At 49.0% G+C, this 20,865-nt stretch overlaps 3 protein-coding genes across 3 annotated transcripts in view; 2 read left to right on the top strand and 1 right to left on the bottom strand.

Annotated features, from left to right (window-relative positions):
* Positions 1 to 373: 373 nt before the first annotated feature.
* ARF4 (ADP ribosylation factor 4) lies at positions 374 to 5,226 on the top strand. The gene is made up of 6 exons (XM_053468782.1): positions 374 to 535; positions 3,164 to 3,244; positions 3,353 to 3,462; positions 3,549 to 3,620; positions 3,909 to 4,034; positions 4,128 to 5,226. Exons 1-6 carry the CDS (start codon positions 469 to 471, stop codon positions 4,212 to 4,214), a joined length of 543 nt encoding a protein of 180 aa, XP_053324757.1. The 5' UTR covers positions 374 to 468; the 3' UTR covers positions 4,215 to 5,226.
* A 472-nt stretch (positions 5,227 to 5,698) lies between these two features.
* Positions 5,699 to 8,468, bottom strand: PDE12 (phosphodiesterase 12). Its single transcript, XM_053468781.1, has 3 exons — positions 7,025 to 8,468; positions 6,642 to 6,720; positions 5,699 to 6,371 (listed from the first exon to the last, which is right to left on the bottom strand). Exons 1-3 carry the CDS (start codon positions 8,249 to 8,251, stop codon positions 5,920 to 5,922), a joined length of 1,758 nt encoding a protein of 585 aa, XP_053324756.1. The 5' UTR covers positions 8,252 to 8,468; the 3' UTR covers positions 5,699 to 5,919.
* Positions 8,469 to 9,846: 1,378 nt separating this feature from the next.
* DNAH12 (dynein axonemal heavy chain 12) overlaps positions 9,847 to 20,865 on the top strand; it is a 32,757-nt gene continuing 21,738 nt past the window's right edge. Inside the window, exons 1-26 of the mRNA XM_053469599.1 lie at positions 9,847 to 9,900; positions 10,520 to 10,683; positions 11,207 to 11,297; positions 11,429 to 11,455; positions 11,660 to 11,849; positions 12,329 to 12,404; positions 12,956 to 13,114; positions 13,214 to 13,409; positions 13,599 to 13,787; positions 13,957 to 14,113; positions 14,190 to 14,281; positions 14,460 to 14,638; positions 14,768 to 14,903; positions 15,229 to 15,354; positions 15,537 to 15,671; positions 16,067 to 16,260; positions 16,417 to 16,660; positions 17,266 to 17,451; positions 17,901 to 18,101; positions 18,349 to 18,543; positions 18,725 to 18,846; positions 19,052 to 19,334; positions 19,428 to 19,547; positions 19,661 to 19,817; positions 19,945 to 20,117; positions 20,615 to 20,767. Of these exons, the coding sequence (XP_053325574.1) occupies positions 9,847 to 9,900; positions 10,520 to 10,683; positions 11,207 to 11,297; positions 11,429 to 11,455; positions 11,660 to 11,849; positions 12,329 to 12,404; positions 12,956 to 13,114; positions 13,214 to 13,409; positions 13,599 to 13,787; positions 13,957 to 14,113; positions 14,190 to 14,281; positions 14,460 to 14,638; positions 14,768 to 14,903; positions 15,229 to 15,354; positions 15,537 to 15,671; positions 16,067 to 16,260; positions 16,417 to 16,660; positions 17,266 to 17,451; positions 17,901 to 18,101; positions 18,349 to 18,543; positions 18,725 to 18,846; positions 19,052 to 19,334; positions 19,428 to 19,547; positions 19,661 to 19,817; positions 19,945 to 20,117; positions 20,615 to 20,767 (3,999 nt within the window). The remainder of the gene's footprint in view (positions 9,901 to 10,519; positions 10,684 to 11,206; positions 11,298 to 11,428; positions 11,456 to 11,659; positions 11,850 to 12,328; positions 12,405 to 12,955; positions 13,115 to 13,213; positions 13,410 to 13,598; positions 13,788 to 13,956; positions 14,114 to 14,189; positions 14,282 to 14,459; positions 14,639 to 14,767; positions 14,904 to 15,228; positions 15,355 to 15,536; positions 15,672 to 16,066; positions 16,261 to 16,416; positions 16,661 to 17,265; positions 17,452 to 17,900; positions 18,102 to 18,348; positions 18,544 to 18,724; positions 18,847 to 19,051; positions 19,335 to 19,427; positions 19,548 to 19,660; positions 19,818 to 19,944; positions 20,118 to 20,614; positions 20,768 to 20,865) is intronic.

The raw sequence follows: 20,865 nt of genomic DNA, 5'->3' as shown, positions 1-20,865 counted from the left end.
CCCTCAGGACACGCCCATCCCTCAAACGATTGGGCTGATCTCTGAAATCGATTCTTTAGTGTTTCAGACTCTTCAGACACACTCCGTACAATGCAGTAACCAGTCGCCTCCCGGCAGCCAGGAGGATTGATTATATAACGAAATCGCACCTATTTTGTCGCTTACAGGCTCCCTGACGCATAAAGTCTTCCGGGTTGGCCTGGAGCGCTAAGCACCAGAGAACGGTGTCCTATTGGTGGTGCCATTTCTTTGGATCCACGTCTCCATATCCCGTTGGGCTCTGGTGTATAGCGCTTGGTCACAGATGCCCCGCCTGACCGCGCCCGCCCTTCCCCCACCCAACTTCCGGCGCCGCTCGGGATGTGGCGCTCGTGACGTCATCGTGTCCGCGTTGGAAGCGTTGCCGGGGCCGAGCGTGACGTGGCAGAGACACGAATATCCGCCGGAGACACAGCGGCACAAGCAGCCATGGGCCTCACCATCTCCTCGCTCTTCTCCCGGCTCTTCGGCAAGAAGCAGATGCGCATCCTGATGGGTGAGGGCAGGGGCAAGAGGAACGTGGCCGGGTGTGAGGGGAAGGGAGTCGGGGCGGGGAGAACCAGGCGGGCGTAAGGGGCAGGGAGCCGGGACTGACGACACCGTCGGGGTGCGAGGAACAGAAGATGGGTTTGGTGCCGGGACCCGAGGGGTTTCTATCTAATACCCAACGAAAAAAGGGGCTCCGGGGCACAGACTGTGATACTCGCCCTGTGGACCCGGGGGCCTCTGGGGCACAGACTGTGATACTTGCCCAGTGGCCTCGGGGGCCTCTGGGGCACCGACTGATACTCGCCCTGGGGGCCCCTGGAGCACAGACTGTGATACTCGCCCGGGGGGCCCCTGGGGCACAGACTGTGATACTCGCCTGGGGGACCCCTGGGGCACAGACTGTGATCCCCCCCCGCGGACCCCTGGGGCACAGACTGTGATACTCGCCCGGGGGGGCCCCTGGGGCACAGTCTGTGGTACTTGTATTTTATTTAGCAGACAGACTGTGTTCTGTTTTTAGGGCGCCTGCAGATACCGCGGCGCTGTTACAGAATTGTCAGAAATCGGGTATTTTGCATTAAAATGATTTATACACGCAGGGCATGGGGGGGGTCTGAGCTACAATCTACATCCCTGCTGTTACTGAATATGTAGGGGAGGCTGATGGGCATTAAAGTGCGGCGTTGCCCTGTCTGTATGTATAGGGGGCACGCCAGGGGGCTCGTTGCTTTTTCTGCCCCCCCTTTTTTTCTGTTTTTAACAGATTAGATGGACACGGCTGCTCTGAGCATCATTAAGCTGATCGTGCCCCCTGTGCTAGTATCTGATGTTGGGCTGCAGTTGCTTTTGGGGAAGGAATCACCTGCTTTTAAGCAGGTGCAGTAAGACTTTGCCTGTAGGTGTCCAGTCGCCTGAACGGCACACTGAGCTCCCCGCATCGCTCTGGCCGTTGTGCAATCGTCTTCCGGTTCCGGAGATTCCCCGTTAGGTGGGAGGGGAAAATCTCTGAGATTTGCTTTAACAACGAGGGGTCTGAGATTTCTTTTGTGCTCCCGGCTGAGACGTCGGAGGGCCCAAAGAACCCCGTGTGCGCCGACCCCTTGTGTGCTGGAAGGGGGAGCGTAACACTGGGACACAGGAGGCGCTTGAGGGGTTAAGGCGGTGACAGTTTGCTTTGGTGGCATCCTGGTTTGCGTGTCTCGGGTGACTTGTCACGTTAACCCCTCGGTTGCCAGGCAGCTTACATTGATGACTCCTAATCCTTAGATCTCCCAGGGAGGGCAGCGGGGAGTTAACTTTTCTATAAATCGGTGCGAATGAATTACTGACCGCAATCATTAAATCTGTCATTTATTAGAACAAAGGCACACGCGCCGGGGGGGGGGTCTGGGGTCTGTGCCGGATTTGAAACCAGTCCAGCCGGTGAAGCTCCCCGTCTGGCAGCGATGCTTTTGCCTGGTGCTGCAGTTCCACTTGTGTGAAAACTCATTTTCTTGATTTGCTGACAGTCATGAATCTTTTGCAACATGTTAACTAATCCCGATTTTTGGGCTACTAAGTAACGATATGTCTTGGGGGGGGCTTTTGTTTAAAGTAACCATTTAACCCTTTAGCTCTCCGGCATGTAAATGCTTCCTGGTTCTCAGCCCCATCTGCCGAATCTAATCCCTGAACGTTTACTTTCCACGTCGCATTGTAATATTTGCCGGGTGTTTGGAAAGCGCTGCGTAAATTGTTGGGGCTATATAAATACATCAACATCGTCATAATAATAATAATGAATCCGGGGTCACTCCGCTCCGTCCTCACCCCGCTATGAGTGTCGGTTACACTGAATTGCCTCACTCCGTCGGAGACGCGCAGAGCGATTTCCCAATAAGAGTCACTTTCCCAGTTCCTGAAATATCTGCATATGTTTTTGTACGTTTATTAGTTGCCCCCTGACGGGTCCGTTCCTTTATCCCAAGGGTCATTTTCTATGGGTTTTGGCGGTCGGGGCTCTGGGTATAAAGTTTAAACTGCTCCCCATCTAAGCAGTTCGCGTAGAGAGGGACAGTAAGTGGTGAGCGGGGGGGGCAGTAAGTGTGAGCGGCAGAGATCTGAGTGGTTGGGTTTGGCTGTGTCTTTAATCCTGTGATATTCCCCCGTCCTGTGATGAGCGGTTGTTGCCGCTTTATGGTTTTGCATCTGCAGAGGTTTTAGAATCCGTATCGTGGGTTCTTTTTATGGCGTCGCAGAATAAAATGTATCTGTAAAGATGAAGAGATCTCAGTACGTCGGCTCGGGGGGCCGGGAGGGAGAAACAAGAGGCTGGCATCTAACACTAGAGGGTCAGAGGCTGAGATGGAATGGAAGGAAGTTTTACTTTACTGAGAGGGTGGGAGATAAGCTGATCAGCCTCCCAGCAGAGGTGGTAGAGGGTAATACAGTGAGGGTATTAAACATGCATGGGATAGACATACGGCTCCTGAATCTAAGACGAAACGGGTGACTAGACGGGGGCGGATGGGGCCGATCTGCCGGCGGGTTCTGGGTTTCTGTGTCTCTTGAGTAGTAGTTCTTGGTATCTGGCGCTCGTCTCTGCTGCTCTCTCGACTTCTGTTTCTTTAACGTGTTTTATTCTTGTTCTCTTCAGTTGGTTTGGATGCCGCAGGGAAGACGACCATTCTGTACAAGCTGAAGCTGGGAGAGATCGTGACGACCATCCCGACCATCGGTGAGTCCTAATAAACCGAAGATAAGGTCCGTGGGCTCGGTGCTGAGACCCGGCGTCCTACGCGAGAAGGGAGATGATTATTATTTCTAATTATTGTTTCTCTTTAAGGTTTTAACGTGGAGACCGTAGAATACAAAAATATCTGCTTCACCGTGTGGGATGTCGGCGGTCAGGACAAAATCCGCCCCCTCTGGAGGCATTATTTCCAGAACACGCAGGTACGTGGGTGTCCGGGAGATATCAGAAAACTGTTCGTTATGAGCTGTTGGCACGGTAACGGTTCTAACACTTTCTCCCTCGGTAGGGTCTCATTTTTGTGGTAGACAGCAACGACAGAGAGAGAATCCAAGAAGCCGCAGAGGAGTTACAGAAAATGGTAAGCAGACCGCTGGTTTTAATAACCGGACCTCCGTGGTTCTCCATGAGGGCCGCCCGCAATCTCATCCTTTCCACGGTGACTCCGCTCAGGGGCTTCGCTGCCAACCACATCAGTGAGATACTCGGCACCGCTTTAGTTGGAGGGGTCATCCGTATTCCGCTTCTGGGGACAATAAATGACTTAAATGTTTGCTGTAATAAGACGTGTTGATGGGGGTCCCGGCTGTATTGACCCCCGGTGTGGCACCGTTGTCACTGATCACGCTCCTGTCTGTCCTTTCGGTAGCTTCAAGAGGATGAGCTCCGGGATGCGGTGCTTCTGGTTTTCGCAAACAAGCAGGATCTGCCCAACGCGATGGCCATCAGCGAGATGACGGACAAACTGACGCTCCAGACTCTGCGCAACCGGACCGTAAGTACCCCGAACCCGGCGTCTGTACGGCAGAGCTTCGCGTGACCCGCTGCCGGTCAGAGCGCCGTTATTTATCACTCTTTCCCCCCGCAGTGGTACGTGCAAGCCACCTGTGCTACTCAAGGGACCGGGCTGTACGAAGGACTCGACTGGCTGTCCAACGAGCTCTCCAAACGTTAACCGGCGCCACGCTGAGACACCGAGGACACGGCCAACTGGAGGGGTCTGAGGCTCGTAACATCCAAACTAGTTTGCATCTTGGTTCTGAAATGGTTTGAGGAACCGGTCTGGGCTGCCCACACTCAAGAAACGTTAACAGATTTTATTTTATTTACCAATTGCTGTTTTTTTTCCTCTTTCTTTTCGTATTGCCTCGAGCGGTGTGGCTAGGGTTAAACCGAAAACGTAATAAATTCCCTTTTTGTGAATGTGTATTTTGGTTCAACTTGTCCCCTATTTCCTCCCCAAGCTTTACTCGCCTGGACATAATTATTGTGATGCAGTAGAATCCAATGCTTTTTTTTTCTGTTCTTTCACCGTTTTTCTCGCATTAACCCCCCAATCCCCGAATACAAACCCGGTGTGATTTTCAAGCTCTTGCGAAGTCGGGGCTCGCTTGTTACCCCCACACTTTAGCCGATGTTTTTAAGGTAATCCCTAGGCAGTCGTATCTCGTCATTCCTTCTCATGGTTTGTAGACGCAGCATTCCATTGGTATTTATTTTACAAACTTTCCACATGAAAAAATTAACCTCAAAGGGTAAGAGTTGCACGTCTTGCGCTCAAAAATCTAACCGAGAACACTATTTAATTGGCTTTCTCCGATTAGTTTCTTAGAACCTGATTGTTTCCTTGGTGACCAGAGAAAAATGGCGCTGAGCTGGCCGAGGCGCGGCGCCTGCTTTGCCGCCGGCTGACCTCGCGCTCGCTGCGGCACAGTCCGGGGTCTCGTCTCATCACTTAGCAGATCGTCTCTTTAGGGGTTTTATGTTGCATGTCGCCGTCGGCTTGGCTGCTCTGCCGTGTACCATAGCTCTGATTTGTTTTTATTGTTTATTGGTGAACATATCTTCAGAATGCAAGACTTTTTTTTTTTTTTTTGTTAAATTCCTCAAACTGAACAATTGATGTTTTTTGTTTTTTCCTTCATAACCCATTAAGATTTATTCCTAATAAAATTCTAAAAATACAACAGCTGTCGTTCTTCACCAGAATAACCGATTTGTATGATATTACGTTATTGAAGGCCACGGCAGATTAACGACTCGTAACTTTGTATCTGTCTGGATAAAGCGATCTTTAATGTAATGTTTGCAGCAAGGCTGTCGGCCGCGTCATCTCACCAAACTCGCCATTTGGCCACCGGCTCCCAGAAACCTCCTGGGCTGAGGGAACAGAGGCCTGAGAATGGATAAAACAACCTTCGAGTGGCTGCGTTATCCACGAACGAGCAGCCGAAAGGGTTAGGTCAGTTTAAAGGTAAATATCCCCCCACTAGGGGGGGGTGCCGGGTTGAACGCCTTGGCGGAGGCAAGTTCCCAGTAGGCTCCCAGTTCCTCCCCGTGACGGTGGCCGAAAGCCCAGTGGCACTGGTCAGGGCCATATATTCCGTGGGAGCGCGCGTGTGCGACGGCGGCTGGAAGGAAGGGCTGGAAGAACAAAGCTGGACTCATTTATTGTTTTATTATAATCTTTGGACCCGTTTAAAGCTCCGTTGATGTCCTTCTCAGACACCTACAAGTTCTAAAACAGTTACAACATTCCTAAAATCACCTGATATTCACCCAAAATATAATAAAAACAGCAGCTGAGCACTTCTGGTTTCCATGGCAACACCTGTGTAAACCCAGTAACGTCATTGGCACTTCGACCAGCGACCCGCAGATCAGGGAATCTGTTTGAGTCTCAGGTCGCAGACGAGCGCGAGGTGGTCCGAGGGGTGGGAGACGCTGGGTAAGGCCCGGTGCCGCGTAACCTCTTCATGGGTGGGCAGCGGAATCACACGCTCCACCTCCACTCTCTGTGCATCGATGAATATATAGTCCAGGCAGCCGTTGAAGCCCACCACGTAGTTCGTATACTCGGGTTCCCCGCACGCGCTCTCCAACTTGAGCGGGTGGGACAGCGACATGTTGCAGCGTTCTTCCTCCCCGTTCGAGGTCCAGTCTTCGTGGCTCTCGTCGATGGTCCCGTTTTTGACGAAGCTATACATACCCATGGTGGGGGTGCTGTTAAAATCCCCGCAGAAGATGATGGGAATGCCGGGATAGAGCTCGTACGCCACGCGGCGGATGTGGGCCAGAGCAACGGCTATCTGAACGAGCCGGATATTCCCGCCTGAGGAGAAGACAGAGGCTGAAACAGCTAAATCCTTATTAAAAGGGAGACCACGCAGCTCATGGATTGTTTGCCCCCGGGAGGGACGCAGCGTGGTGCTCGGGTTAGCAAGTGGCAGCTTTTAATACCCAGAGTCCTCGTCTACCCCAGGTGACATAGGGCAAGAACGAGCAGCTACCAGACTAAAAGTCTCACCCTCCGTCAATTTAATTGCCCCCCCTGCCTGTCTGCCCGTACGATAGGTATTCCCGAGCCTCGTCGTCCACGTACCTTTGGGGTGGAAGTAGAGGTGCGTGTTCGCGACGCATATTTTTTGGGAAGGATCGGACCTCGACTGCAAGACGGAAACCTGACGAGAAAGAAAGAAGCCATTACAGGGGCAGCCTGACGGCGGCCGGCACCAAGCGCTGCCGACCCCGGGACCCCCCCCGCAGCTGCCGAGCCACTATGTACCATGAATGAGGGGGGGGTAAAGGATGGTGGCCCCGCATCTCTATGGAAGAAGATGCCACCTAGCTGGGTCGAGCTGGTATCCCAGTGTTGGGCTTGGAAGCAGAGGTTTGATTATCTGAGACTCAGCATTTGACCAAAAGACTTGGCGTCTCTGTGGAGCCCCTAGGCACATGGCCCCGCCAACCGCCAGCCCCTCTCACCTGCAGGGCCGTTGACCTCTGCACTACACTGTCCCTGGCATCCGGGTACGGTTGGAGCTTGGCCAGCAGCTCCGCATGCAGCGGGTCCTCGAGCAGGGCCTGGCTGAGTCGGATGTCATGTTGGCCGACCAGACTGAATCGGCTGCGGCGGAAGAAAGTGGCCAGACCCTCGCGCTGCCGCTCCTTGCCCCGGTACACGCCGTCCATGCCGCCGGCTGCCAGCGCTGGCCCCAGGCTCTCCTGGTACACGGAGCCGTCCACCTCCTGCAGGCAGATAACGTCAGCCCGGTACCCTGCCAGCTCCCTCCGCAGCAGGCTCTGCCGGTAGTCCCGCTCCAGGGCGTGCGCGGGGCAGTAAGCGAAGAGCACGGTGCGGCCGGTGGGGCTCTGCGCGTACACGTCGGCCAGCACGTTATAGCTGGCGGTGCGGAGGACGGGGTCCCGGGTCTCGTGCTGCGTGAATGTGTGCCGCCGCTCGAACGTGCAGCTCCCCGGACCGGCCTCCACCGGACTCCCTGCCTCCAGCTCCCGGCTCGGCCCGAACCGCTGCCCGTCCCCTGGGGTGCAGCGCAGCTTCAGCCGGAGCCCGACATCCGAGGCACTGGGGGTGAAGAGCTGCCCTCGGCCGGCCTCCTCCCACCCAGCACCCGCAGGAGGTTCGGGACAGTCTCCTGCTTCTACAGGGGCCTGATCCTCGTAGGGATCCGCTGGTGCCTGGGGCTGACCCGGCTCCTCGACCCCGGGCATCCCCAATACTTCACGGTACCAGACGAAGCGGCAGAGCTCGGGCCGGGCGAACTCGAGGCGCACCGCGGGGCAGAGCGGAAAGCCGGCTAACAGGCGGCTGGGCAGCTCCAGCTGGAGGCAGCTTGGTGGGTTCCTTTGCACCAAGTAACGGGCTTCCCCCACCTCCAGCACCGCGCCGTCCCGCCACGCCTCGCCGTTCAGGGCCTCATCGGACACGGCCAGGCCGCGGTAGGTGAGGCGGACACAGGGAGGAGGATCTGGCTGCTGCTGTCGCCGGATCTTCTTGCTAGGGGCCCGGGTGGCGCTGGCGGCAATGCGAGCGAGGGCCCGGCCCAGAGGCTCACTCTGCTCCCGCTGCAGGTGGCGGAGGCTGCCGGCCAACTCCAACGAGATGCTCAGCTTGGGCTCGGAGGGCAGAGCCCGGACCACGGCCCGCTCCATGCCACCCAACCGGCTCAGCAGCAGACGCACCGCACTCATAACGCTGCCGGCTGGCACTTGGGCCTAATGAATGCGGCGGGGGTGGGATCACTGACAGGGCGCAACCATCATGGAGAAGAAAAAAGGGGGTGCACAGGCGCTCTCATAGTTCATGACCAGACTCAACCATCATAGGGGGCTCACCCCACCAGCCTTCCATCACCACACAGTGTCAATATCTGGACTCAACCAATATAAGGGGAGAGATCACCCCTACTATGCCCCCCCCAGCCCAGAGTGTCAGTGACTCCCTGCAGCCAATCACCATGCAGGGTTAGATATTTAAACCGCATGCTCAGTAGAGTTTGTGTACAAGGCTGACACTCCAGTTATACCTGTGGTTGTTATTATTATTGTTATTATAAAATGTTATTATACAAATGCAGCCTTTGTGTAATAAAAAGTTTGTTACTTTAATTATAAGGGAATAAAATATGTTTCCTATGGGGTCAGTTACTTTTATTTGGGCTTCTCTGGATTTGGAAGGCCCTGATTACAGAGTCAGTCATCTGGCCTCAGCGAATCAGCTACGGGATACTCTCAACAGGGACACAGAAGCAAAAATACCCCCCTTCAAAAATTTGTTCTGTAAATGGACACCGGGGGCAGAGTGGCCTTCTTTCCTCCTCTGATGCCCTTTCTTCCCTCCCCTGTACTCACTTTACTCCCCTGAACCCCTCTCTCCTCCCCTAATGCCCCTCGCTCCTCCCCTGATGCTCCCTCTTTTCTAGGAGGTCAGAATGTTTGCTGGGTATGAGGGGATCGCAGGGTTCTACTGCCCTAAAAGCCCCGATAATGTGTATAGAAACAGCAGGAAGCGGTATGATATCTCGGCTCCTAACACAGAATAAATAAATAAATTGGGCACACTGACAGTCTGGGTAAAGCCCTGTGAGTTGCCACTTTGGCTGTCTCAGTGTTGGGTACGAGGTGGCGCAATACACCCAAGACTCATAAATGGTGGCTGTTATATTTAATAACCCCCAGTGGTGGGTGTAACACTTTGTGACATCACATACATGGGGTTACAAACCAGCGGGTAAACCTATACCACGGCGCTGTACAAGAGGAGGACACAATGCACGTGTTCAGATCGCGTCTAAAAACCTCAGTATTGTCCAGTATGCTCTGTGGGGGAGAGAGGATTTACAGTCGCTCATGCCTCTGGTAAATAAAGGGTTACATTGCTGTATTTTGGTCACTGAAGCGCATGCATCTAAGCAAAGGGTTAACTCATTGCATTTAGGTGACTGTACATGCCTCTGGTAAATAAAGGGTTAACTCTTTGCACTGTGCATGCCTCTGGTAAATATAGGGTTAACCCACTACATTTCTTTGGCTGAGGCAACTAAAGGGTTACTCCGGTGGCAGTGACTCCGGTTCCCTGCCCTAAGGAGTGCTGAGGGTAGGCGTTTCCTGCACCAACCACGCCCCAATTAACAGTGATTCCGAGGCACTCCCTCTCAACGTCCCACCCCCGTAACCCATGGCAACCGTTTTGTTTCATGGCAGAGAGGGGTCCTGTGGTGGTGAGCGCACAGGCTGAGCCCCGAGCCACGAACTGCACCCAGGACAGGGGTAAGACATGGGGCTAAATGCCACTGGCCATGAAATACTGCCCCAGGCAGGGGAGCCCAAGAGCCCACAGGGTAACTTTACTGCAGGTCACCACAAAGGGTTAAACTTAACTGTTAATAACTATATATAAATGAAACTATAGTCCAGACACTGGAAGTTTACCCAAATACCCCTCACAGGGCTTTATAGATAATCAACAATACCCTAGATTCTGCCCCGGTGCCAACGTACTGTTCTGTGAGGCCACAAAAAACAAATCAGGGCCACAATACTGGGGGCCGCAACCAGAGTGCCCCGGGCTGGACCCCACTTTACCCCAACTTCAGGTCATTTATGCTGCAAATATCATTATCACTGTAATCATTGTTATTGTTATTATTATTATTGTTATCATTGTTATTGTTATTATTATTATTGTTATTATTATTATTATCATTATTGTTATTATTATTATTGTTATCATTGTTATTGTTATTATTATTATTGTTATTATTATTATTATCATTATTGTTATTATTATTATTTTTAGTGTTGTTGTTTTTGTTATTTTGCTAATGCTTCCCATCTGCCCTCCTGCGCACCTTCATGTATCTGTATCTGGAAATGTATCTGATGTGTCAGGACGTACCGGCCCCGGCACTCCGGGCTCCTGTGTCTGTTATAACCTGTAACTCTTTTTCTTATTTATAGATGGATTCTAGTAAAACGTCTCAGCTGCCCCCCGGGGAGGGTCTCAATATCCGACTGCCCCCTCTTACCCTACCTGTGACTTCGACAGCCCGGAGCCCCCCCGCTAACAAACTGATGACCTACCGAAGATCTAAAGAACAGCAGAAGATCCTGAATGATATAATGTGAGTGAACCGTACGATCGGGGCCCGGGGCCACAGACGCGGGGCACTAACGCTGGGGCCACAGACGCGGGGCACTAATGCTGGGGCCACAGACGCGGGGCACTAATGCTGGGGTCACAGACGCGGGGCACTAACGCTGGGGCCACAGACGCGGGGCACTAACGCTGGGGCCACAGACGCGGGGCACTAACGCTGGGGCCACAGACGCGGGGCACTAATGCTGGGGCCACAGACGCGGGGCACTAATGCTGGGGTCACAGACGCGGGGCACTAACGCTGGGGCCACAGGCGCGGGGCACTAACGATGGGGCCCGGGGGGGGTTAACATTGACATTTACACTGCAGAGAGTACCTGCTACTTCCACTTTTATTATTATTATATTATATAGAGCCACCATATTCCACAGCGCTGTACAAAAACAATTAAATACTTCTTAATAAATCGTTTTGACTGAAAGGGACCGAATTTGCCTGTTTCATGAAAACATTGAGCTGCGAATCTTAATTCCAACCTCTGCCGCAGAATCAAAAAGGCTTTGAAAGCCTACGAGGAAACAATGAAGGAGCAGAAAAAGAGGGTCCCCTCGCCCCCCGAACCACAACTGCCGGCCACCGTAAGTGTCGCGCATGTTACGTGTCCGCTCTTGGCTTCTGATGCTTCAGAAGCTCTGGATACAGAATTGTTTGTGAACCTGGCGGAATTCCGGTTAATAACTTCTTTTCCAATTCTTGTTTCCCCCACCAGATGAACAGCGAGCAGAGGAGGCGCAGGGTGAGTATCCCTCAATATCAAACTTATGAACAGACAAAGGGAAGAAATCCTAAAAAAATCCAAGAACGATCATCCAAAAACTTTAAATCCCATCCCAACTCTAAAAGTCGTTGTTTGAAGCCCCCGCCCACCTTGTATTTTCCGGCTCCGTAGTTTGCATCCCGTTATTTCGGTTGATTCTCAGACGCTTGTCTTCTCCTCCAGTTGAATTACTTGTTCATGAAGAGGTGTGTGGAGAGCAACCCCGTGGTGCCCATCCAGCGGCACTGGTTAGACTCCATGCTGTCCCTGGTGCCGGCATCTTTACGTCAGGGCAAGACGCGAGAAAGCCTGGTTACAGAACTACTGGAGGAGGTGTCGCAAGAGTTCGAGAGCAGCATGAAGAAACATCTTGGTGAGACAACCTCATGTCCTTCAGCGGCTTCTGCCATCAAACGCCGCCAGTTGTGGTCCGTATGGTGGGAGATGTGGTCAATGGACGGGATACGGACTCAATGTCCAGCTCCAGGATGGGTTCTCATGTATAAAGAGCCATAATTCACACGCTGTTCTGTTTGTAGCGTCATGACGGTGGGAAGAGTTCTATTACGCTGTGGTAGGGTTAATTTGTGTTAATGGATCTCACTGGGAAAGATATTGGCCCAACTGTGGTCCTCTTTTTCCATGGACAGAACTTACGGTCCACAAGAACACAAAGGATGGGTATCTTAGAAACTTCAGGTATTTTGTACACAACTTATCTCCAGCGAGATTCTAGAACCTTATCAGATATTCACGAGAAGGTGGCATCCCTGACTCTGTGAAGCTGAGCGCCCTTGGTATAAAATGTTTCTTGTCTCTTGACGTTTCATTGTTTCTGTTTCCCGGTGACAGTGAGAAGTTTTCTAGTGAAGCCGGAAGTGAAAGGACTCGAAGCAGAAGAATCCGGCCCGTTACCCGAGTCCGCACTGTGAGTATCTCGCAGATAATGTTCCATGATGGCAGCACCTTCAGCTCACTAGCTGAATACAACCCCCATGATCCTCCATTAGGCCAGTGGATGATGTAGAGGTCCCAAGTCTCCCAGAAATTCCAGGAGTCTCCCAGAAATCTTTTTGTTTTTCACCACCTCTTCCTCACGCGCTCTCTCACTGTCTCTCTACTTTCTCCGCTGACCGCTTTCATGCGGCTCTGCTTATTCTCTTGCCTCTTCTTGTTATTCTGTCTTCTTTCTTTGTCCGCTTCTCCCCAGTATCACCTCTGTTAAGCAAGGCTCCCGGAGCACTTCTGCAAAAGGGCAGGGCCTCCATACACACCCTCTCCCCAATTGGAGGTCCCCGTGGCTCTGCCCTTTTGTGAAAGTACTCCAAGAGCCCAGAATATGGCTGACGGATCCTCAGAGTAAGAGAAGTGTTTCTGCACCTCTCTTTCTCAGACCCCCATTTTCCGAACTTGGGACCTCCGATAATGTTACTTGTTCTCAATATCGTGAAGTTTCTCTTCCTGCTCTCTTAATTCAAGGGGTCTGGATTTCTCACGGCCCTGGCACCAGAGCTTTGTGGCAGCGCGGCGTGAAATTAAAACCAACCTGCACATTCTCCATCCCACCCTGAGGACCATACTGGACCTGGGCTACACTACGCTCTCCAAGATGCTGATCGTTGATCTGTCCGAGTACAGGTGATACAGCTCACTTCCGTTATATGAAGCCCCCAACTTATGCCCACCTGCAGGGGAGTTTGCCCATGTCCCATAACACCTCTTTTGATTTTGCTCCAGGGCCAAGGGGTGCGTCGAATGTGAATCATTAAAAAACAGCGTCTCTTTAGCGTGCGCGAAGATGGAGGAGAAGCTGCTTAATACCTGGTACCCAAAAGTTATCAACCTTTTCACTAGCAAAGAAGCCATGCGCGACGTCAGAGCCGACAAAATCGATTCCTTCTACACCTGCGTCTCCACTCTCATGTCAAATCAGGCAAGTCCTATAAATAAAGCCCGTACATAGAACTCTAATTTATTAAAAACATCACAAAACGTAAACTGCCCCAAAATCCGCTCCGTTACCGGCATAAGACGGCGCTTACTCCTACCGACCATAGAGGCTCCGCGTTATAACAGGTCTTTTGTCTGAATTGTGTCTTCTCTGTTTCATCGTCGGGAGCAGCTGAAAGACCTGTTGAAAAGGAGCGTGGAGGCGTTTGTGAGGTTATTTGATCCCCTGGATACAAGATGGCTGCCGCTGTTCAAGATGGAACTGACTTTCGATGACGAGAAAATGGATTTTTATCCAAGTTTCCAAGACCTCGAGGAAGCTGTTTTATTTATTGCGACCCAGATATCAAATACACTACAGGTATAGCAGACGGCTAGCAAATGTATGGATCGAAAACTTTTACACAATTTCATCGTGCCCTTGAATGTTTTTGACCTATGTGATCACAGATTTTGCCTTGTTATAAAGGATTTGTCATTACATATTGATATATTTAAAGGTATATTTATTTATATCACCTCCGTTTCAGAACGTTCAAAGCGTCCAGTCGTGGTTGGCTGGAGGTACAACGGTCCAAATTATCGAGGCAAAGCTCCCCCACCATATCATCCAATGGGCCTTCACAAAGCTGAAGGAGGCAGTCCGGGAAAACCTGGAAGGGCCCAAGAAACATTACGAAACCTACGGTAAGATAGAGTTACACCGCTGGGGGTACTCCGAGTGGCCCCCGTCTGGTCTATTAAAGGACATCTTATTTTATAGTTGAAAGCTTCAGCTGGTTGGTGGACGGTACGGCTTCTCAGCAGGTGGACACATTTCTTGCAGAAGATCACAGCTTTCAGGAATACACAGCAGTGAGTATCAAGACCGACTCGCAGCCGAGCACTACCCGCCATGCTGTAATTGAGGTTTAGACACACAGATCTGGGGTAGCTTTGGGTGTCCGTAGAGTCCCTGGGACGTTACCTTGGGCCCCGGTATTATAAGCATGCGCAGCTCACTGTCTGGAATCTCTTTACTGTTGTCTCTTAGCGTATAGAGCAGTTCCACAAACTGGCGAGGAACATCATGAGTCTGCCGGCGCGGGAACATTTCTCCATGGTGCAGCTGGACTGCGACGATCTGAAGAGCGGCTTGTCAGATAAGGCCAAAGGCTTCGCAACTAAGTTACTGGAGAGACTGGTGACAAACCACAGAGAGGAGAACGAGAAGTGAGTCACTTTTAGCAGGCCATGATTTCCATCATACGGAAACTATCTGTGTTGTCACCGTGTAAATGACATTGTAATGAAATATTTCCGATGTATTTCACCGCATTAACGCGTCTTATTATATTCCAGAATCTGCAGAGAGTTTGAGATGATTAAAGAACAAGCGCTGAAGGTTCCTATAACCACGGAAGACGTGATAGAGGAGATCACGTTTGTCGAGAAAGTCAAGACGATAGGCCTTGTGGAGCTAAAAGCGCGTATCGCGGTAAGCAGGTTTCGTTTGATGTCATAAGCAGAAGATACAATGTTTATCGTGTAGATTATATGTACCGGCCATCACTTCTCATCGGGGATTATGAGCTACAATGTTTCGCGGATTCCACCAATATCCCCACATCCATTGTTGAGTTGGTTAAGGGGTCAATAACCCTCACATGGGCTTTAAGGCACCGCAAATAATAAAATCCCATATTAATGACACTTCTGCCCCCAACCAGGTCCAGACACTCTAAGAATGATCTGATAACTGGGAATCGCTTCCTCTTTCTCTTGATGATAACTAATTATAATTCAATTAATTATATTTACAGGAGAGCCAGCGGAGGATGAATTATCTTTTGGATGTTTTTATTTTCACGCCTGAAGATCTGGCCCTGAATTCGGTAGTGCTGCTCTGGCCTCAGAACATTAACCCCGTCTTTGATGAAAATGATGAGGTAGCGTAAATCTAAATTCTCCATAAATCTGTCATATTAGTAAAGGAGAATATAGGAGCTGCTGTGATTACGATTTAATAGGAGAAGCACTTTAGTTTTTTATCTCATTTTTATTAAAAATATGTATGTATAAAAATGAAGTATGGTTTGGGTAATAATCCCGTCATGATGTATCACGACAGCTGATTGAAAAAGCCAAGCGTAAAGGCGAGGGCGAATTATTGGCCAAGCGGGAGAAACTGATGCTGGAGCTGGAGAAACTTTCCCAGCGGATGGAAGAATTCACCGAATGTTCGGAATTGGATTTGGTGCATCAGGTACGCCGCGGGGTGTCCAGGAAAATATATATATATATATACGTAATGCTCTATTTCCACCCAATGAGACTGAAAATGTATTCTAGATTAAAAGATTAATAGTGTAATGATAGAATTACTATTAATGAATGATTGGATGGCTGTCCCTTCCGATGCTGATAGAAAATAAAACATTTTATGTGATTTAAGTCCCTTTAAACTGGAAGAGAAATGAGAAGCCTCTGATTTGTGTGGACGTCACGAAGAGACAGGCAGAGCTTTAGAGTGCTTTACTTATTACAGAGATGAGCCAAGACTTCTTGTCTTCTGGAACTCATGAAAATTTATAGAATCGACTGAAATATCTTGTTCTGAGAAAGAAAAAAAAACGTATGAATACCGTTTTGCTGTTTCAGTATGTAACAGATGTGAGGACCGCGCAGAAGCGTATCGCGGACGCAGAGGAGGCCATAACGTTTATTAACAAAGAAGAGGCTCTGTATAAATGGGATCTGACATCCTACCCCGAGCTGGATTTCTTAAAAGTCAACATTGAGCCGTATCAGAAAATCTTCGGGCTGATCTATAAGTGGCAGAGAACTGAGAAAAGGTGCAGCTTTCTGAATGGATTTATTTATTAAATTATTCGCAGCAATACAAACTCTAGAATGACCGGCATATGAGTAGAAAGTAAATCCGTTTTATAGGAAAGTCATTTGATGTTGATTTTCTTTAAAAAATGTTTTTTTATTTAACTGCCCACCAGATGGATGGACGGGGCGTTCCTTGACCTGAATGGAGAAAGCATGGAAGCCGAGGTGGACGAGTTTTTCAGGGAGGTCTATAAGATGATGAAGTTATTTCAGCAGAAGCAGAAGAAGGCTGAGGAGGAGGAGAAAAAGTCAACTCGTCACCGGACACTCACCGAGGAGGCAGTTGAGGAGGAGAAGAAAGAGAACTCTACGGTGCAAATGTGCTCCGTGGTGATGGAGCAAATCAAGACGTTTAAGGTACAAGACAATGTCTTTGGAGTTCTTGGAGTTCGAGCTTAGAGGAATTTTATCCTGTGATTTCATTTCTATGTGTTTTGTAAGTTTAAATGTATAGAAATGTTACATAGTATGTTACATATTATACAAGAAATAGAAGAATCAAGATTACTCTTTGCAAGCGTTTAGTGATCAGAACACGCTGCATGGTGGAAGCCATTTTGTCTGTAATGGCCACGCCTCCAGGTCATGGTGACACTGCTCTCAGTTGATACCTGGAGTTATCCCTGGTTCAGTTTGATTCTATGAGTCATAAACTTATCGGCAAAGATGTGATTGACTATGAAGCATGTTCAGAATCTGTGGTGCCCTGATTCACACAGAACATTTTGGGGCAAACTGCATGAATTCTCCTCCATTGGGTGCTGCAACTTGATGAGACGAGAATCAAGTCTCGTGTCTAAGGGACATTTCAGAATATTTAGCTTTCCCTACGTGGGGTTGTTTACAAATAAATATTTTTAATAAAATTGTAATTTTCTTTTAAATATAAGAAATGTAACTCCATAGAATGAGAAGATAATTTGTGTGTAACATGGTATGGTCCACGAATGTCTCCTCCGCAGGAATATATCCCTCTGGTCAGCATCCTTTGTAATCCAGGGATCCGTCCCCGTCACTGGAGTCAGATTTCGCAGATTGTGAGCTACGACATGACTCCCAACTCTGGAACCACCCTGAGAAAGGTTTTGAAGCAGAATTTGGCTCCATACTTGGATAAGTTTGAGCAAATCAGCGCTGCGGCCAGCAAGGTAAAAATACAATATTATTACATATTATTAACAAGAATAACGGAAGCTAGCGGTTTAACTAAGATTCTAGTTTCTGCCAAAAAAAAAAGTTATTGAAACCAAATAAAAAATTTAAAAAAAAATAACATTTTGATTAAAACCATTTCAGAAGCTGCACTGATACATTTCTGGTAATTCTTTAAATTATGCCCCCGATCTGATCATTGTTCTCCCAGTAAACCACACGGCCCTAAATTACTGTTACAGAATGGATTTACCATCAATTAAATAGGAGAACATTGGGACATCCTGCAGCCTCCTCTTAAAATTTATTTTTTTTTACAATTTTTTTTATATATTTATCTTACTTTTAAGACTTTTGTGCCCAGTTTCCATGTTACCTAGTGATATAGGCTTCGACGATAGAGAATAATATTTGTAATCATCATCGTCATCGTCTTTGCCCACAGGAGTTCTCTCTGGAGAAGGCTATGCACACCATGGAGGACGCGTGGGAAAACATTTCATTTAACACCAGCGCCTATCGGGAGTCTGGGGTGTCCATCCTGTCTGCGGTAGACGAAATTCAGAGCACCCTAGATGATCAAATCATAAAGACGCAGACAATGAGGGGATCCCCATTCATCAAGCCGTTCGAGAAGGAAATAAAGGCACGTCAAATAATATCTATCGTTATTAATACATTGTATCCTACATGTCCTAAACTCCATAGATTATCAGACTCCTCTATCCTGGATAAACATTGAGGCAATAAGAACGAGGAGTCCGTTAATTTGTCACTCACCATGAGATGGCCCTGGCATGGAAGTTAACACAACAAGTCTTCAAATAATTTAAATAATTTATGAAAGGGATTTTTTTTACTTAAAAACCTAATGTTTTAACTCTTGTCCTCAGCGATGGGAAGAGCGTCTGATACATGTTCAAGAGACCATAGATGAATGGCTGAAGGTCCAGGCGCAGTGGCTCTACCTGGAGCCCATCTTCTCCTCCGAAGACATCATGCAGCAGATGCCTGAAGAAGGACGGCTCTTCCAGACGGTGGACAGGAACTGGAGGGAGATCATGAAGCATTGCGTGAAGGATCCAAAGGTGATCACTGAAAAAAACTATGCGTTAATCATCAGAGCGTACAAAAAAAAAGATTTAAACAAGATTAAAGATTTAAACACGTTACTCGAGCCCGCATTGGGGCTAGATTTAATTCTAAAATAGATAAAGATTCTAGAATTTTTCCAGAAAAGACCAATAATAGAATTTTTTTAAATTCCAGGTTCTCAACGCAACCTCTATGACGGGGCTTTTAGAAAAACTACAAGACAGCAATTTGCTTTTGGACAAAATCATGAAGGGTTTAAACGCTTATCTGGAGAAAAAGAGACTTTTCTTTCCACGGTACGATGTCTGCTGCGAAACGAGATATTCTGCAGGTTCCGCTCGAAAAGTCCAAAGCGTCGCGTTTTACGCCGTAGCTACGTGACGACATCCAAACCCGAGAAACGTTTCTTCCGAAGCAAAGTCTTAGAGAGCGTTCCGATGGTTTATCTTAGCTGACGTTTTTCTGCTTCTTCGACTCACGAAACACAATCTTTCGTTGCAGTTTTTTCTTTCTGTCTAACGACGAAATGCTAGAAATCCTGTCGGAAACCAAGGACCCCCTGCGCGTCCAGCCGCATTTAAAAAAGTGTTTCGAAGGTATCGCTAAGTTGGAATTCCTCCCCAATCTTGATATTAAAGCCATGTACAGCACAGAAGGGGAGCGAGTGGAGCTGATCCAAATCATTTCCACGTCGGAAGCTCGAGGGGCCGTGGAGAAATGGCTAATCCAAGTGGAGGACATTATGTTGCGTAGCGTACGCGATGTCATTGCACGATCAAGAGAGGCATGTGTCTTTATTTACTCGATTAAATAGACTTAATAGACTTGTCATTAATGATATAAAGCTGTTAAAATGTACTTTTATTTCCATAAAAAGGCTTATCCTGAAACCCCTAGGAAAGATTGGGTGAGAGAATGGCCGGGACAGGTCGTCCTCTGCGTCTCCCAAATGTACTGGACGAGCGAGGTCCACGAGGCCATCCGCAGTGGCCCGGGGGTAAGACCGGCTTCTTCTATGTAGACCAACATCCTGGCCTTTGGTGAATTGACGCGTTGCGTATGTCCGATTGCCATCAGAAAGATGTTTCATATCACAATTCCTCGGTCTAGGGCCTGAAGAGTTACTACAAGTCGCTCCAGTTACAGCTTAATGACATCGTCGAACTGGTGAGAGGCAAGTTATCTAAACAGACGCGGATCACGCTGGGGGCTCTGGTCACCATCGATGTCCATGCCCGAGATGTAGTCATGGATATGATTGAGACGGGTAAGATTTGACTCGTTGTAGAACATGTTCCTGTGTATACATGTGCATTGTATCTTTTTCGTCATGAATTTACATGTTGTTGTGGGTTAACTCTCAGAGTTTTTACATAATCTACCCTGTCCCGCAGGTGTCACCCATGAGACAGACTTCCAGTGGCTGTCCCAGCTGCGCTATTACTGGGAGAACGAGAATGCGCGAGTGCGGATCATTAACTGTAACGTGAAGTATGCTTACGAGTATCTGGGCAACTCTCCGCGGCTCGTCATTACCCCGCTGACGGACAGGTGCTACAGAACCTTGGTACGATTAAGAGGGGTGTTTTATTTTTTCCACGAGCAGCATGAGAGTCATAAACATCTGGGACATCCAGCTCAGAAAGACCTTCACCGGTTACAATAGGAGGCTGTCCACAGACCAGCTCGCTTTATGGCGGACCTACGTTACCGATAGTAGGGTTTGCCTACCAGCCCTTTACAGTCTAGCAGGAGGGGGCAGGAGGTAGATGCCTCCAATTAATCATGTCCTTTGATGGTGATTCTAATAGACACCATGGGCCTCGGGATATTTTGGTATAGTGGACAAACACCTGGCCATGTGGGCCAAACACAAGCTGTCCCTGGGCATTCCAACCTCATCTCCATTCTCCATTCATGAGACTGGAGACGGCTATTTGGTCACCCATATGTTTTGGTCCTTGTTGTGATGGGTAGATGCTTTCTGTTAGTACTTAATAGTTTATACGTGGCTTCTGTACTTGAGTCAATCTGTCCAGTAATGTGCAGCGTTTTATTTGGTAGATCGGTGCCTTTTATCTAAATCTTGGGGGAGCTCCGGAGGGTCCGGCAGGCACAGGAAAAACCGAGACCACCAAAGATTTGGCCAAAGCTCTGGCCGTGCAGTGCGTGGTCTTCAACTGCTCCGATGGTCTGGATTACATAGCCATGTCCAAGGTGCGTTCACCTCCGGTAACAACAAGGAAACCATTCAGGATGCTTCTAAATAATTTCTAATAATTAAAAAAAATATATATTTATTAATGTTTTCCTAA

The sequence above is a fragment of the Spea bombifrons genome, chromosome 6, assembly GCF_027358695.1.
Source record: "Spea bombifrons isolate aSpeBom1 chromosome 6, aSpeBom1.2.pri, whole genome shotgun sequence".
Lineage (NCBI taxonomy): Eukaryota > Metazoa > Chordata > Amphibia > Anura > Pelobatidae > Spea > Spea bombifrons.
Note: the sequence above shows the minus strand (reverse complement) of the source record. Positions and strands in the feature narration are given on the sequence as shown.

Coding starts and splice junctions, on each gene's coding strand:
- ARF4 (XM_053468782.1), top strand. CDS start 469: ATGGGCCTCACCATCTCCTCGCTCTTCTCCCGGCTCTTCGGCAAGAAG. Junction 536..3,163: donor GCAGATGCGCATCCTGATGG/GTGAGGGCAGGG, acceptor TGTTCTCTTCAG/TTGGTTTGGATGCCGCAGGG. Junction 4,035..4,127: donor AGACTCTGCGCAACCGGACC/GTAAGTACCCCG, acceptor TTCCCCCCGCAG/TGGTACGTGCAAGCCACCTG.
- PDE12 (XM_053468781.1), bottom strand. CDS start 8,251: ATGAGTGCGGTGCGTCTGCTGCTGAGCCGGTTGGGTGGCATGGAGCGG. Junction 6,721..7,024: donor AGAGGTCAACGGCCCTGCAG/GTGAGAGGGGCT, acceptor CTTTCTCGTCAG/GTTTCCGTCTTGCAGTCGAG. Junction 6,372..6,641: donor CCTCTACTTCCACCCCAAAG/GTACGTGGACGA, acceptor TCTTCTCCTCAG/GCGGGAATATCCGGCTCGTT.